Genomic DNA, 17,331 nt, shown 5'->3' on the forward strand with positions numbered 1-17,331 from the left:
TGGCTAGCAACACTTGGCTCCATCTGTTCATACAGCTCCCATAGGTCCTAGTGGACCCAAGCCCAAATATCAGTGACTTCGGAGGCATGCAACAAGTTCTCACAAACAGGCCAAAGGACATACTGTTCATTAACCCTGAGGCTTATCGTCCAGACCGTCCAGTCCTACCAGGATAGATCTTCTCGAGGTTCAAAGGTTATTGGGTTATTAAAGGTTATTCCAGCCACAGGGTTTTTGATACCATTCACAGGCAATATTCGATGGAGGCACCACCATGAGAAACTTCCAATCAGCAAATACACAATTCAATATTTCCAACTAACTGGAGTATTATGCAGGGAGTCTGTAAGGGGACATGTCTTTGAAGCTTCAACAATGCAAATCCAGCGCTGGTATAAGTGCAATTTTATGAGTTAATCATCGCGGTTGTGGTTTTTAAAATTCGGCTGCGATATTTATTTGTGTTCCTATTTGCGGTTTTCCATTTCATTGTCCCAGTTACATAATCTAATGGTTCAAAACCAGGCAGTAGCCCATAACTCAATGCCACACCGCCATCTTGGACCAAGACAGTTGAGCTGGGTCTGACTCTCTTATTAATACATTACTTCTGATTGGTGAAGCTGACTACAGTCTAGTGTTATATTACATCTGATTGGCGGAGCTTACCGCAGGCTCTTGACTCGCATGACCAAAACACCGGCAAGGTAGCACGGACGGGCCGCTGTAGAACGACCGCAATAACATTAGAGACAAGCGTTAGGCGCCATAGGCTATTTCATCTATTTCTTATGGACATCAGTGGTATTATGTCACATTCAGTCAGCTACTTGTGTAGTTTGACAGCTGCAGAGCACAGAGGGTCGGGACTCCACCGTGAAATGACACTCATGGTATGCTGGTCGCGTTTTAGACCGACTAGCTGTTTGGAAACATCTGGGACAAGCCTTTATGAAACTTCCATGCTACAGAAATCAATGGTAAAACACGTTGTGGGACCATGGTGGGCAGGACTCCCACTCTATTGTTTGGCCTGAAGGTTGACTGAAATTAATGGTTTTTAACCTGCTAGGTATGGCAGCCAGTTTCCAAAAAAATGTCTAAAGTTTCCCTCTTGGCTCGTATCCCTAGGGAGACCCAACCTTTACTGTTACCCAGTCTAATGATGACCCAAGTACTAAATACGGTAGGTGATGTAATACATGCCTGGCCTACATAAGGAGCTCAAATTACATTGTATGGGGCCCTGTCGATATTCAAAACACTGACTCAACCAATTACGCATCAGGAGGTCTTTTTCAATGCATCGGCATACTCTAGTATAATGTCTACATTTGTAATACACAAAAGGTACTCAACCACAAAAGGTACACCTAACACAATAACTGGGGAGAATATAGCTAGCCTGTATACAGTATTTCATTTGTATTCACTGAGCTGTGGTGCGCCCCAACAACAAAGTAATTACCACCCCTGCTATAGAAAATGTGAAATGAATAACAAAACAATTAGTAACACAGTCTCACCAATAAAACATACAGGCTTAATAAGAAGCTGTCTATGCTTTGTTCAGCGAGGATTTACAGTATATCTGTTGGGCCCCAAAGCATGTTTGTTTGCTATTGGACTACACAGGAAAACACAAGGAAGTCGTTGATTACCACTTTAATGTCAATGGAGCTACCGGGTTAAATAAAGTAGAAAGAAAAGTAACGGCAACTATAAATATGTCATTGCCCAGGAGTTCTGCAGAATTATGCATCCCCTGTTGTTTAACTCTTCAGGCTTATTTAGAGATGAGATTGGTCATATATTTTATATGAACTGGCATTAAAAAGGTCTTAAAAAGTTTTCACTAGTCACCCTCTCTTGCACTTTTGTTTTTTGCTCAGAAGAAGAGATTTTCCAGTCATAATTGTCTTCATTCAGATTTTGCTCAAAATATCGCCATAATATCTAACCGTAAACCCAATGTCGTGTATCAAACTGAACTGTTAGCTGAAGGTATTGTTACATCTTGACGTGTCATGTGTCGACCCTTTATGGTCCCTGAGCCCTAGCTTAAACCACAATTCTGCAGACAGTGCTGCTGGTTGATGTCGTTCAGTAGATTCAGTGGCAACATCAGTCCGCTCCTCCTTGCTAATCCTGCTGAAAAGCAGCCAAACCTCGAGTCGTTCTCCAGCCCTGAGGTCAGCACGCAGATGAGAGAAAGTGGAGCAGTTACAGAACTGTGTAACACAAAATTAGACAGAGAGAAAGTGAGAAGTAGAGAGCAAGAGGAAGAGTGAGAAGAAAGAGAGAGCAAAAAAGTTTTGTTGTCCCCATGATTGAACAGGGGACAGACTATGGATCGGTCATTTTCAAAATTACACTTCCCGGCCCAAGGGGGTACTACAATTACAGGTCAAAACGAGGTGACATATTGGTTACAGATTAGCCTAGAAGGGGTCTGCATAATTTGTGGGGGGATGACAAGTTTACTGTTACCTTTTTTTTTTACATTACACCAGAGACAGGCTGATAAAAAAAAATGTAGAGAGGAAAGAGAGAAAAAGGAGGGAGAATGAGGAGATAGGGAAGGAGAGAGAGGAGAGGGAGGGAGAGAGACAAGAGAGAGAGAAAGAGTGAAGAGAAAGACTGAAAAAGCTACATGAACAGAGGAAGAGAGAAGAAAAGAAAAAGAGAGCAAAAAAGCAAAGAAGAGGTCAAAAACAAGAAATCCCAGAAAGAGAATCGGCAAAACATCTGGGCTGCTGGGGAAAACCAGTATGAAAAAAAAAGAGGAGAAAAGGCAGCTAGTGTTGAAACAGACAGAGAGAAAGCCAAAACTAAGCTTAAAAAACTGGGAAGAGAAAGGTCACAGAAAGCAGAAAGACAAACACAAAAACATCTGAGATAGACAAAAAGCATCTGAAAGACAGAGAGAAAGAGAGCGAGAGAAGGAGGAAGTGTCCCGTCAGCGAGCTTGTGACAGTCACAGCGCTGACTGAGGAGAGAGGAGAGTCATTCATAAAAGCAGCACATGACTTCATGACTGTTACATACTTGTACTGCTTTGACCTCGATTGTCTGAACCAAAATGACTCAAAATCTCCTCTCAATACAATGGACCCACGCGCACACACTTAGGCATTTGCTTCCTTGAAGAACCTGTCAATTAAAAACGAAAGCCCAAACGACATCGTCCCTTTTGAATTTAGACTACATTTAAAAACACCAAGAAGCCAACAAGCATTGCTTTAACTACTACTGAAATGCATCTCACTTATTTCTTAAAAAGGTACTGTTAAATATAGGATGAGAACTCTGTGAAACGACAAAACCGCTTTAACTTAAACTCCGTCTGAAGCTAAACAGAAAGGACACACAGACTGTTTTTTTCTCTCATCCAAAAAACACAAAGGCGTGCTGCACAGCAAACCCTCTAATCCATATTACATAACTTAACCCCACTAGACTGAATCAATCGTGGCCATCGCCAACGCCTGGCGCTGAAAAAGTACCGCCTTGCTACTAGATCCAAACCCACACAAACTTAGCCCCTGCTGCTCGCTCTGTCCGGCTGAAAACAGCCACAGGTTGTCAACACTGAGGCAGAAGACAACTAAAAGAAATAACAAACCAAACATTACACCTACACCTCCTTTCAGCAATACCATCATGCCCACTTGGGAGGCATGTAAGCCTGGTTAAACATTACTGGCTCCTACCTGGGCATCATTGTGAGTCTGCCAGTCTTTCCCCAGCCCTCTCCCTCTCTCTATTCCTCTCTCCTCTCTCTTCTCTCTCTCTCTCCCAGCCAAAGCAGGGTCTAAGAATAGCGGTGAACTAAATTCACACAACAACATGAGACTGTCAGGTGATCGGAGGAGCACTGTGTGTGCCGGACAGTACAGAGGCAGCAACAGCAGCAAGCCTGGACTGCCGACTGCCAGAAAAGCGCAGTGATAAGAGTCAGACTGCGGGGATTTGTTTGGTGTTCTTTCTTAATCCCCTTCTTTTTCTCTCTCTCTCCTTCTAGCTCCCTCTCCCCGTCTTTCTCTCGACAAATTTAAAACACATAACATAAATGTAGAGGAAAAAATATTCTTCCTAAAAGCATCATTTACTAACAATTAATAGAAACCTCCCAGAGCAGGGAACAGATAGTGAAGTGAATGCTTTCCTGCAATCTCTCTTTGATTCTTCCTTTACAGATGGATTATGGATACTTTTGTATGATAAATGGGAATTTAGTCCAGTCCATTGGTCCAGTATGAAAGAGCGAAACTTGGACTTGCCGCTAAAAGGGATCTACGGTGCTGCTATAATGGCCTTTACATCACTTAGCCTAAACCTCACTTGCGTTTCATGTTAATTCATGAACTAAGACGACTGTGGGTAAGACCGAAAGTTTTACACCACTTCCTTTTCAAATGGGGCATTTTTACTCACTTTCACACATTATGCAGGGTGTTACTAACAAGAAGAGTTGAGTGTAAAACCCAATTTTTCAGTACCAGTTCTAAAACAATTCTTTCTTCAATACCTTATTTTTTGCAGTTAGAGGCCATCTATGTGTCAGAGTAAATTAGTTTCTATGTAACAAATATGTTTCACTTGCTCAAAATCGAAATATAATAAACCAGGCAAGGCTGAATTGATGACAAACAAGCAGGGAATCAAGGGGGAAACTCATTAATCCTATATTACACAGGACTATATGAGCAGTTTCATTCTAAACCGCTATATATCCACTTTGGAAGAAGCTTGCTACCTGACATTCCTCAATATTTAAATAGCATACAACTCTTTACTAGCAACCCTTAATGTGTTTTTCATTCATGCCAACAATCATTTTGTCAGAGTGGGTCAACTTCTTCAAATGGTGGATATCTCACTTCGAAACGCAACTCTACAGAAGAGGAATCTCCACTGCAAACAGTTGGGAGCTACAGATCTTCATAATTCCTGATTCCCGATGAATTAAAAATAAAAAACCAACATCCCTGACAGTGATACGCTTTCCACAGCAGCAAGAGCAACCGTAGCTGCTCCTGGCCAAAGTGTACACTGATAAAGGTCGTGACAAAGCAATCAGGTTTCCTTGACTGCAGTTAGTCTGACATCAGCCTACTTACTGACCTCAAGGAGCCGTCCGTCTCTCAACACACACTGGAACACATGTGTTTGTGTGTGTTTGTGTGTGTGTGTGTGTGTGTGTGTGTGTTCGTTCCTGCCTGGGTGTGTCCATTTGGATAGGCTGGCAGTCAGCAAGGACAAACACTGCTTGAATATGTGTGTGTGTGTGTGTGTGTGTGTGTGTCAGAGAGAGACAGTTACATAAATATCCCTTCAGTCCAAGCTGTGTGACGTTCTTCCAACTGTGTGTGACAGGGGTTTGTGTTTGGTCCAGCAGCTTGTCCTCCAGCCACACCACAGTACTCTTTTTTTATTTTACTTTAAGGTTTTCATGGCATTTTTGCTACAAACAGCCTCCAATGTAGCGATACCAGAATTTTGACTCCGATACCAATACTAAAAATACTACAAATCTGTTATTACTACAGTACAGTACCAAAAACCATCAAGCAATGTCACAGAGCAACGGTGACTGAGATGTTTTGCTACGCTAAATGTGTTACTACATTTGACTTGGAAAGTTTTGTAGCAACATTTGCACAGCGGGTTTGATGTTTCGGTTAAGTGTCAACTTCATTGTCAACTTTGTAAGGGAAATAGTTCCATAACTCGCTCCTGGCCCCAGTTTTATCAACCAGTTCAGGTGGATTTGGATTCAGGTCAAGACATGGTGGATGGTTTGACACTATCGCCATGTTTCCGAATTTTGCGCAAATTAGAGCTTGCGGAACACATTTGGTTAAAGTATCAAACATTTGTAAAATTAAATATTGAATTCAATCTTTTGCAACAGTATCACTGACATTTTGGTTATCATGACAGCACTAATCCCAGTGGAGAGTAACAAGAAAGACAGCAGAAAAGGGTCAACACATGACAAAGATCATGTGCTGGACTCAAATCTGAGACACTGAGCACACAGCCTGCACTCTGGTCCAACAAACCAAACCAACAACCAAGATAAAGCAACACTGGGTGAGGGACACAATGTGGCAGGACACAGTTGTCTTGTGTCCGTTATTCTAGGAAGTAGAATAGAAATAACGAGATGTCTTAACAGTCTTGCATTAATTGCATGACAACTTCTTGTTTCCCAGATGAATTCTACTGTGCATTTAAGCTGTGTGTCTTTCTTCAGTTCCTGTTGCCCAACAAACCGCCTGGTGTATCACAGCCTTACACGTCTATGTTTAAACTTATATTATTATTGCAGACAGATAAACCAAGGATAGTGTGTAAACTGGGTGCATTTTTGAGTAATGTTCTGCCTCTCTTTAAATGACTTAATTTGTGTTAAAGATCTATTCTGGTTGTTTACCATTGTACTGCTGTTTTGTTTTATGTTTGTACTCCATACCACGATGTGTGGTCTAGAGTAAATAAAATCTGAAATCTGAAATCTGAAAATCTGAATACCGGCTAGGCTTTTAAGTTCAGGCTGCAGCTCTTTCTGTGCAGTGATGCACCTTTGCTCATGTTGAGAGAAGTGCGTTATTTGTCGTTATTATATTTTTTGCAGTGGCATAGAGGAACAGTAAATATACACATGCTTGCACGTCCAATCTCAATGCAATCTAGTGTCTCATTAGGGATAATCCTGTACGTACATCTTCATAGACTCCACCAGCACAGGTGAACACACAGAGCCGAACCTAATGTAGAGAAAACACTCGCCAAGGTATGTCTGCTTGTGTCCTTTTTCCTTTCAATCTATATTTATCTGTTTGTCTTTTTGTGAACTGTACATGATTGCAATTCCAGTGAAATCAAGTTTGATCGATTGATTTGAACCCTACCATGTAGAAACTGGTGTTTGCTGAATAATGCTGATGGGCTGAAAATTAACCCACCCACTTAGAGGGAACACTCCCTGGCTGCTGGTCACACTTTCTACTGGGTGAAACACAATACTGGCCGCTCACCACACCTTGTTCACATGGATACAAGGCAAGAAGCCATGACACACACACACAGAAAATTAACGTCAATGCCAGTAAGTCTTGGCTGTGGCTGGAAAGTTTTTTCTACCAGCCACCACAGCAGGTAACCAACTACTGTTTGGCAGTTCATTTGGGTCATTTAGGTTTAAGATGCCACAAGCTGTGTTAGGGATTACTTGGAATGAAGCATTTCCTGATTGGTCAGTACATTTCTGCTTATCTGATGAAGGTCTAATGACCGAAACATCAATTCAATACAGTGAATACAAGTGCTGAGACAGCCTGCGGGAAGTTTTGTTCTCTTTAATTGGCCGGTGATATAGTGAAAATGTGGGCTGGCGGTTGCAATGGCGAGTTTCTTACTCTGACATGGATGCATGCATGTACACACGCACACCAACCCAAATGCTACACTTCCCTGAACTAACAATAGCCTTGCTATGACTAAGTTATAGTAAACAGTAGGGATGGGCATGAGTACTCGAGTACTCGATTTGGACGTCAGTATTCGTTCAACAGTTCAACGTATAGAGTACTCGCATTTTTTTTTTTTTGCTTTGTAAAAAAAACCATATATGTATATAATAAATAGAAATGTAAATTGACCCTGTTCTATATTAAAAGTTTACATTTTTTGGACGGGACTGCTAGCAAAAATGATAGATCTGCGCACGCATCGTTACAGGACCTAACGTTACAGCCTGTAACATGCCTGGTCGCCGTTCTGCCTGTAACTTACAAGCAGAACGGCGACCATGCATAAGAGTGATGTTTGGAAGTATTTCAACAAAATAGACTAAATGAATGTGCAGTGCAAGCTATGTAACGTTAAACTTGCGTATCATAGAACAACTAGTTCGATGATTAACCATTTGCGCATTAAGCACAAGGAGAAAACAGCGGAGACAGATAACAGGCAGTCTTACATCACCTCATTTGCTAGCAGTGTTAGCACACGCCGGTGTGATGCCACCAGGGCAGAGAAGATTAGCCAGCTCATCACGAAAATGGTGACTGGAGATATGCTCCCGTTAAGCTTTGTGGAAGGAGAAGGCTTCCGCGAGCTGATGGCGTTTGTTGAGCCGGAGTACAAGCTACCATCGCGGCGAACAACAGCTACAAGAGTGGAGAAGATGTAAGTGCCGACAAGGTAGCTATTACTACAGACTCGTAGACAGCTCTTACCACAGAGTCATATGTAACCGTCACTTGCCATTTCATTCAGAACTGGGAGTTGAAGACCGCTGTCCTACAGACTACAGGCAGTCATTTAAATATTGTTAACTTTTTAATAGATTTTTCTTATTTATGTTAACTTTGAATTTATGGTTTAATAGGGTAATTGAAGCCTGGTTTGCCTGGTTGTTCAATAAATGAATTTCAAATTGCACTTGTTTTCCGTTGTTGGCCAATTTACATAAATGTGAAAGCTACCCGCATTTTCGCTTGGGTGTTAATTTCGGACCATATTCTTACGTTATTTTTTTTTTCTGAGTACTCGAGTACTCTATAATAATTTAATGCGAGTACTCGAATATTTCAATTACTTAAAATGCCCATCCCTAGTAAACAGCAACTCCCTGAAAGAGCTGGCCCACATGGCCTGGAAGCACCTGACTGCCTGCAGTGAATACAGGTGAGGACTTCTGCATTCCAAAACTCACATGATTCTGAGTGTGAGAGGATGCCGCAACGCCCAGAGGCCTACGCATTCATACCTAGCCTTGTTCAACCAGTGACAGGTTGACTGAGGCTATTCATACAGCCATGGGGTAGCCTAAATTTGATATCAGCCGGGATCAATCTTTACATTTAGCCTACATTTATGGAGAGAAAGGGTCAAAGTCACAGCAGCCAGACAATAGCTATAACAAATGTTCCTGTGTCCCTACAATGGTCATGTATGATAGAGAGATGCAAGGTAAGAGCCAGGAAGAAAATGTAGAGAATTTATAGGCCTATTTAAAAAAAACAGGGTGATATTAATGGGTATGTTTTCGTGGGAAGCTTGTCCATGCCCAGGCAAACAGCTCTTGGCATTGGGAGCACAAATGTCATGGTTTCTTGGCAATCACTCTTCTTCCCTGTCTAGTGTCCTTCATGGGTTTAGAATTTACACTGTGTGTGCGTGTCTGTGTGTGTGTGTGTGTTAGTCACTGACTATGACTGTGCTTGTGTCAGAACTTCTTCTGAATCAGCAACACATGATAGGAAGGGAGTGATAGTGAAAACTAATGCGTGTATGACTGTGTGTCGCAAAGAATCACATGAATGCATAAACGCGGTGAGTACGAGTGCTGGAAGCGACGCAAAAGTGCATACGGTCAAATCATATAAAGAAAATGGGAATGAATGCTCTGTCGTTAGAATTGCATTTTCGATGTATATTCTGAACTGAGTGATTTGTGGAACAAAATTTGCACATCTCAAATCAACATCTTGACTATTTTAAACTGCAGCAAGCATTCTACATATTCTACATACATATACATTATTCTTTGCTCTTATTGAGATAGACTAACAATCGGCAAATAAAATGAAACACGTCAGTATTGCAGAATTCTCCAATTAGTAGCCTAATAGTGGGACCATAAAAGCAATATATGATTAGACAAGATTAATTGTGCAGCCTTATAATATACTTGTGATAGTCAAAATCCTACTGGCAGTCAGCACATCCCTGCCTCTCTGTCAATCTCCCCCCTGTCATTCGTTGTATTTCTCCCCCCCCCCCCCCCCCCTCCCCTCAGGGTAATCAATCTAGAGGCTGAAACTAGGCTAAGTAGGTGATGTGACAGAGTGAACTTTCTGGTTTGATTTTAGGATCCAGCAGAGGAACTTCACATGGTGTGTCTGTGGAAAGCCAAAGCCACGTCACAATGTTCTTAAATTTTCCTTCCAGGTTGAAGAAAGGCCATACAAATGAATGAATGACATGCCATACTGTAATCTATGAATGCTTTTATGCAAAGCACCTTACCGTACTGTGCGTGCATACACTTTTAGCACCCAGTGGAAATGAATTAACTGATAAATACTAGGCCAAAACATAAATTAAAACTAAATACTCACTGGAGTGTCAATGTAAAATCAATGAACAAAGGTGACTGCGGATAGACACAATGTTCTACAACATTCTACATTCATTCTAGTAGCATATGGTCCTGGAAATAAACTGAAACTAAAGAACAAGAAACCTAAAACGCAGAACGGGACAAGTGTAACTTGAGATTCATTTTCAATTATGTCCATAGATCATGCTTCTAAATTTATTTCCTGTGCTCCTCATTTTCTTTCAGTTTTTCAAATTTAGGACCTCGTATCACTGCAGAGCCCTGGATAAGACGTAATGATCACTGCTTCCATCAACTGCTCAAACACTTCAATTCTGAAAGTCAATCAATAAATGACTACTAAAAATAAATCCCATTGTACGATAGTCAAACTAGCAAACTACACAACTCAGCAACTCAGTCTAACAGTCCTGCGACGTTGAATTTAATTTTGTGGAAGCGTCTCTGCTGGGAATCAAACTCGTGTCTCCCGCTTGAGAGTCTGCAGTCTAATTCCCTGCGGGCCACGTGACCCATAAAGTGGTGAACAGAGCGACCGACCGACTGACAATACCATCCATAGAGCCCCTGCTGTCGCGGGGATAAAACTATTTTAAAAAATTGTCATGGCGAGCCAAGACCCATTTATGATACAGAGATGTTTTCATAATGCTCTGGGCATGGCAGCCTAACGGAGGGGATCTGGTTTAGATAGGGATTGTCTGTGCTAGCTAAATTAGACTTGTGTTAAGAGCCAAAATGGACCAACTCCAGGATCTCCTTCAGATATTTTACAGTATGACCCAACAACACAAGACAAAGCAGGAACTAGCGGTGGCACAAAGAAGGACAACAGGAATCTCCACTGGATGTTGGATGTACATACAGTATGTAGAGTATAGATGAATGACTAAATATGTAAACAAATGTCTATAAATGTTCAGCCGAGCGTCACATGTAGAGTGATGCAGGCTGCTGTCCGTAGTATGTCTTGCACTGTCCCTTTGCCCTGTATGTGGGGTCTTGTTGTCCTTGTATCATATGACAGTATGTGCTCTGAAACTGGAAACTGATCACGAAGAAAAAACAGTGATTGAATTGATTCTGATTCTGGGACTGAGTGGGACCTGCATGAAGTCCTTACAAAATTACACCCTGGACCTTTAATTTGCTTTCCGAGTTCTTCTTATTTTTACAATTTGCCCTTTATTAGTATGGTTATATTTCCATTTACTGTAACCCAATTACAAGGCATAATAAGCAACCTAAAGGGTCTCAGTATGCTATGGTGTGTGCCACAGGATATTGGACAGAGCTTGACTTCATACATGAACTAAAATAACATGTACACCTAACTAGATGTTAAGCCGACATACTAGCACTCACCATAATGCTACGGTGTGTGTGTGGCTTTTACGTAAAACTATATCTTTACCATGACCCTGCAGTTCTGAGAAGCCTGAGTGAGGCCACTTAAAATAGCCCTGATAGGAACCCGATGACAGCCGCTGTCTTAACAGAGCTCTGGCTGACCTGTGGTGCACGCAAACACACACACACAAACCTACAATACAAACATGCATCCATGACACTAACATGGCTTTAAATATGCAGAAGTAATAATGGCTGAAAGTGAAGCAAGCACACGGACACACACCTCCCTTCCCTGGTCCAACCCGTAGTTTTATGGCTGACTGTGACTGAGAATTTGACCATGTGATCGTCCCGCAGTCAGACATGACAGTCTGAGATTGATGAAAGCCTCACATGACACTGACACACACACAGACACAGGGTTATGAAAGTATGCAATGGAGGAAGGACGCCACTCCACAATCAGGAACCTGAGACACTTCTTTTCCCATAAACCATCAATGAAAAAACAGAAACTAAATACCTGCTGTAGTGTAAAACTTTGTTCAGTATGAAAAGTTGTGCAACTTCGTAGATGAAGGAGATTCTGGCATAATGAGTTGCACCCAGGCGTGTGCCTGCAAGCTCATACCAAATATTATTTAATATGCCTACTTACCATTTTATATGCCTGTTGACACTTTGATTCCGCTCCTGTATGTCACAACATTTTTAAATTTACTATAAGTGGAATGCCAGAAATCACCCATCTGATGTTGATGTTGCATTATAGATTGGGGTTGACGTGTTGACAGTTTGTGTATTTTCATTGCATAGCAGATAGCATGTAGCACATGCATTTAGCCATATTCTAGATCAATGCTTTTTTCATACCATCCTGAAAATGCATTGTGCACCCAGTACTCATGAAAAAAATTCAGTGGTCTGGTTTTAAGATAGGCTCCTACATTAAAGGGCACGTCCAGTTGTTTTTCCTGATGACATTAAAGTTGAAACACCCAGTATAAATTACTTAGCATCATTTTGCTTGCATGAAGCTTCTGAAAGAAACTTTTCCTGTTAGCTGTCATTTTACACCCCTACCAATAAACATTGGATTTGATTGAACTGGGGATGCAAAATGGTGTGTGCAAAAAAACAAGCTGCCACATCTATTGCCTTTCTAGTGCTCTCTCACACACACACACACACACACACACACACACACACACACACACACACACACACACACACACACACAGGCCCTCCCTCCATTTCTAGCTCAGCGCAAGCCAAGACTACATTGAGTTGTCCGACCCAGGTCAGGAAGGAAGCTTCCCCAGCAGGCAGCGGTGGCAGGGACAGCCAGGGCGGTCAATCTGGGAGGGGTGTGTGTGTGTGTGTGTGTGTGTGTGTGTGGTGGGGTTGGCTGGGGCTCAGGCCTCTGGCTGGGTCCTGGCTGGCCCAAGGATGAGCCAGGAGCTCTCAGCGTTATGTACAGTATGCTGTCCCTGGTCACGCGCTGCAGCTAGGGAAACAGGAGAGGCTTTTTAGGCTTTCCTCACAGGGTCGGCCAACCTGCTGCCCTCACTGGTATTTTGGAGAGGACAGTGCTGTGCTGTGACAGAGCTTTGCGTGGATGGGTGCAGCGTTGTGCAGGGCAATGGGGTTGCACAACAGCAAAACTTTCAAGATTTTATCGATCACCTTCAAGGCTCGTGTTGGACTAGCGCCTAGCTACTTCTCTGACCTTTTAATCCCCTACGAGCCAAATCGCAGCCTGAGATTCTGGGGCAGGGCGCTTTTGTCGATCCAAAAAAAATTCAGGGGTGATTGGGCCTTCTCAGTTAAGGCACCACTACTGTGGAACAAGCTGCCTGAGGAGATCAGGATACGTTTTTCAGTGTCTTATTTTAACATGCTTTTATAAACGTACTTATATTTAGTTTTTGTGTGTAGATTGATCGCTATAATCTTGTTTATTGTTATTTTATCTGTTTATTGTATACTGTACTGCTGTTTTTAGGATTGGTCATTTTTATCATTTTCCTTCTCTGCTTCTGTGTGAATTACTTTGTAACTGTTTCGAAAAGTAGGCTACTCTATAAAGTTTATTAGCACTATTAGTGAAGCACTGTGATGCCAAACCCATGATACCTGTAAAGCCAAAGATTCTCCCCCATATTTTGTTTAAAAAGGCTAAGTATCTCTTTGGTCAGGTTATTATCAGTTATGTTTTCGAGAGCCAACTGACAAACCAAACTAAGGTGGGTTTGACTCAACTGCACCAAACACAACAGCTATGAAATCATCCAAAGGCTTTTATGACTAATAATGTGTGATAACGATTCATCAGCCAACTCAACAATGAGCCTCATCATTTCATAATCCTCCAAGTGTCTGTCCCTGTGAGAACAAATTAGTCCATGCTACCTTACCTAACCAGCCTGATTCAAAACGTCTTGTCTCTTTCATAAACACTCCTATCACACCGACTGCTAAGGCAATAGGCGAGTGCAATCAAACCGAACTTGCAACGTAGCTAGGTCAGTTGCGATTCTTAAAACCGAGGAACAGAATGTCATCTCTCCACTCCACACACTATCTTTGCATTTAACTTCTCCAATCATAACCCATCCTTTGTTTCTTCTCACTTTGTCTACCTGCTCAACTCATCTCCACCCAAATTCTCTCCTCTGTTTGCATTATTTTCTTCCCTCCTGTCACACAAGACCTTATATTCAGGATCCTATAACCTACATATAATCTACAACCTCCTTTTCTTCTTGTACATCTAAAAACACTTCCACCCCTTCCACTGATTCACCTCGACTCACTGGATCCACTCAACCTCTTCCCAGAGTCATCTACTTTCCTATCTTAGATGTTCTCTTTTTTCCTCTCCACCCAAGCCCTGTCCTCTCATCTGCTCATTTTCTCCTCTCTCCCCTCCCATCCCCAAACCTTTATGATTGAAATTCTGTATTCTAGCCTCTTTCTTTCTTTTCCTCCTAGCATCCTCTGCAACTCCTCTTCCCCTCTGCTGACCACTTGCCTGATGCCTGATGAATGGGGAGCTCATGCGAGAGGTATGAGCAGCACAGCTGACCACTGAGTTAATAGAAACCCCTGCTGCCTGCCTGCTTGCTCTAGGATCAAGGCCAGCCAGCCAACCAGCACCCACACACACAAACACTCATATCTCTGAAGCCAGGGCACCTTTATGGCCTTGGAACGTGCTCTGGCGCACATACGGGCCAAGGTGCAGGTGGCACCCGTGGGAGGAGAGGTCTCAGGTCCACCAGTAAATATACCCCCCCCCCCATCGGCCCACAGGATGAGAGCAACATTTTCCAATGCAAGTATATTTAAAACTAAGAGGGCAGTTTCCCCCCGGTGCTGAGCCTGACCCTGACCCAGAATGTGGGTAGAAACATGCAAAGGAAAACTGCAAAGCAACCCAGGGAGGATAGAGTACCCTCCTGGCCAAAACTGCATTGTCCAGTCAGGTTGAATTATAGAACCAGGATAACTAAATAACAACAATGTATTACTCCTAGTACTAATAATAATTATAATTATAGTGGTTGTTGTTATTGTGAATAAGGTCGTGCAGAAATAAAGATGCAGAATTGAATGATAACAGTTTTAGACAATATGTCACACTTCCATGCACGACATGAAATTAAGCTCAGGCTTCATCACGTCCCCAGCAGCAGCAGCCTCTGCAGCCTCCAGCCAGTCAGTCTACTCTACGGAGACTGAAGCGCAGCTCGCCGTGGCTCAGTTTGTCATCACAGGCCGACTGAGTCAGTCACATGTGCTCCTACACAGACAGACAGAGCACACAGTGTCCTCCTCTGCTGGCTGAAGGCGCTGAGAGAGTTACAGTACCGTCTGCAGGACTGGGAGAAGCCCACAGTTGTACTTTGCACCAAGTTATAGCTCCCGATAAGCAACATATACAACGTGACGCTACTCAACACGGCAGGATCGCCCTCCTCCTTGTTAGCATGCAGGCTTTAGCTGCCGTTACCCAAAACCCTCCACAGAAATACAAAGATCAACTCTCAAGGGAGACAAAGGGGAAAGCGGGACACGGCGTTCAGCTGAGTGTAACTTAACAGCGATGAATAGATATTTTACCACACTTGAGGAAGCGATAAAGCGTTTATGATCAGCTACCAATTCAGTTTCAGCAGCAAACGGGCCACAATAACACTGTAAAGGAGTAGAAAAAGTCATGAGGTAAGCCGAGTCCCACAAAGGGACAGCGCGTGCAGCCCGCTAGCGTCTGTTAGCTAGCATTAGCTTGCTAACCAACCAAAACAATTCCGCGTCTCCCTGCACTTTGCACTAGAAATTTGAGACGTATAAAACTGTATAATATGTTGTAAGTTCAAATATCACCGCGCTAAAACTGTGTCATCCTTCCAGCCACCATAATGAGAAGCATAAATAGCGCGCGCACACACACACACACACACAATATTACATACCTGAAAGCTGGGTCCTCTTTGCTACATCTCGGTGGCGGCGAAAATGCATTTCTTTTGTTAAAAAGTTTCTGAAAAAGAGTCGGAGGCATTTTGTACCAAAATAAATTCGGTACAGAAGGTCTCTTTCCTTTTCAAATCCAAGAGCAAATCTTGTTCCTTCTAACTGTCTCCATGGGTGTCAGAGTCATATGACAGGCATTAGTCACACGAGCTGCTTGGTAACCCACTACATTTTTCTGATTGGCTGATCGGACGCTGCTGCTCCTGCAAAATACGCGATTGGCTGATATTTTTGGCTGGGTACCACGTGGTCAGTGGATTCGCTGTGTTGATGTTTTGTCTCTGCAAACCTGAGAATCATGACAGCATGAAATATATTCACAGAAATCATACAAGTCCAGCACTGCTGCTTGTAAGAAACAGTCAAAGACCCCCCCCATTTTATAAAATTGTTAAAGTTCACAGCTAGAACCATGCAGAGTTAAGAAAAACACATTTATTTTACAATATAGATATTTTGTCTGACTCTCATTCATGTGTACAATTACAGAGAAATACATGTGACTCATACATATAAAATACCACACAGAGGAACATAAAATACATTTACATTAGACCTTCAGCGATTCAGATTTCATAGATTTAGCTCATTTGGCAGTGACACATATGCCGAAAGAGTAAAGAATAACAAGATACATACAAAGCACATATATTTTACATGTAAAACAGACAAAAAAGGACAGTCAAGAAAGAATGAGAGAAAATCTGGTACTTAGGAAAATACAGGCCTGACATCTAGTGGTCATTTTGCATCATGACATCTTAAGTAAAAAAAAAAAAAAAGTACATTTGAAACTTGTTTTATGAGCGCCAACACTGTGAAATTGGTAGTATAAAATACATATATATACACACATTGAAAAGTGCATTTTAATGAGCAGATATATTCATGACTAGTCAAGTGATACACCAACACTGGCTCAGTCACAAACTGGGGGAAAACACACATAGGACCACACTTACAGCTTCTCTTTGAATTGTTCATCTTAAATCACAAATTTAAAATTAAAAACTGATCAAGCTGTAGTATATTTGAAATTTCATCTTCCCATTGTAGTCATTCAGCAACTCATTCAGTCTTATCCAGTGTCTTACAATGAGTGAGCAGGACGGGTTTCAGTGCCTTGCTCAAGGACACTTCAACAGGACACATGGCCAATACTGGGATCGAACCCGCGACCTTCTGAGGCCTTATTGGACGGTCTCTCTAACTGCTACGTTCCTTTGCCGCCCAAATTTAAAGTAAACACACATATTTGTATTTTTTCTACCTATGGCATGTTTTTCCTTAATCTAGAGATT

General features: G+C 42.2%; 1 protein-coding gene across 1 annotated transcript in view; it reads right to left on the minus strand.

Annotated features, from left to right (window-relative positions):
* fnip1 (folliculin interacting protein 1) overlaps nucleotides 1–16,127 on the minus strand; it is a 52,990-nt gene extending 36,863 nt beyond the window's left edge. Inside the window, exon 1 of the mRNA XM_071906717.2 lies at nucleotides 15,970–16,127. Coding sequence (XP_071762818.2) covers nucleotides 15,970–16,058 — 89 coding nt within the window. The 5' untranslated portion in view covers nucleotides 16,059–16,127. The remainder of the gene's footprint in view (nucleotides 1–15,969) is intronic.
* Between the last annotated feature and the right edge of the window lie 1,204 nt (nucleotides 16,128–17,331).

This window comes from Centroberyx gerrardi, chromosome 11 (genome assembly GCF_048128805.1).
Source record: "Centroberyx gerrardi isolate f3 chromosome 11, fCenGer3.hap1.cur.20231027, whole genome shotgun sequence".
In the NCBI taxonomy this organism is placed as follows: domain Eukaryota; kingdom Metazoa; phylum Chordata; class Actinopteri; order Beryciformes; family Berycidae; genus Centroberyx; species Centroberyx gerrardi.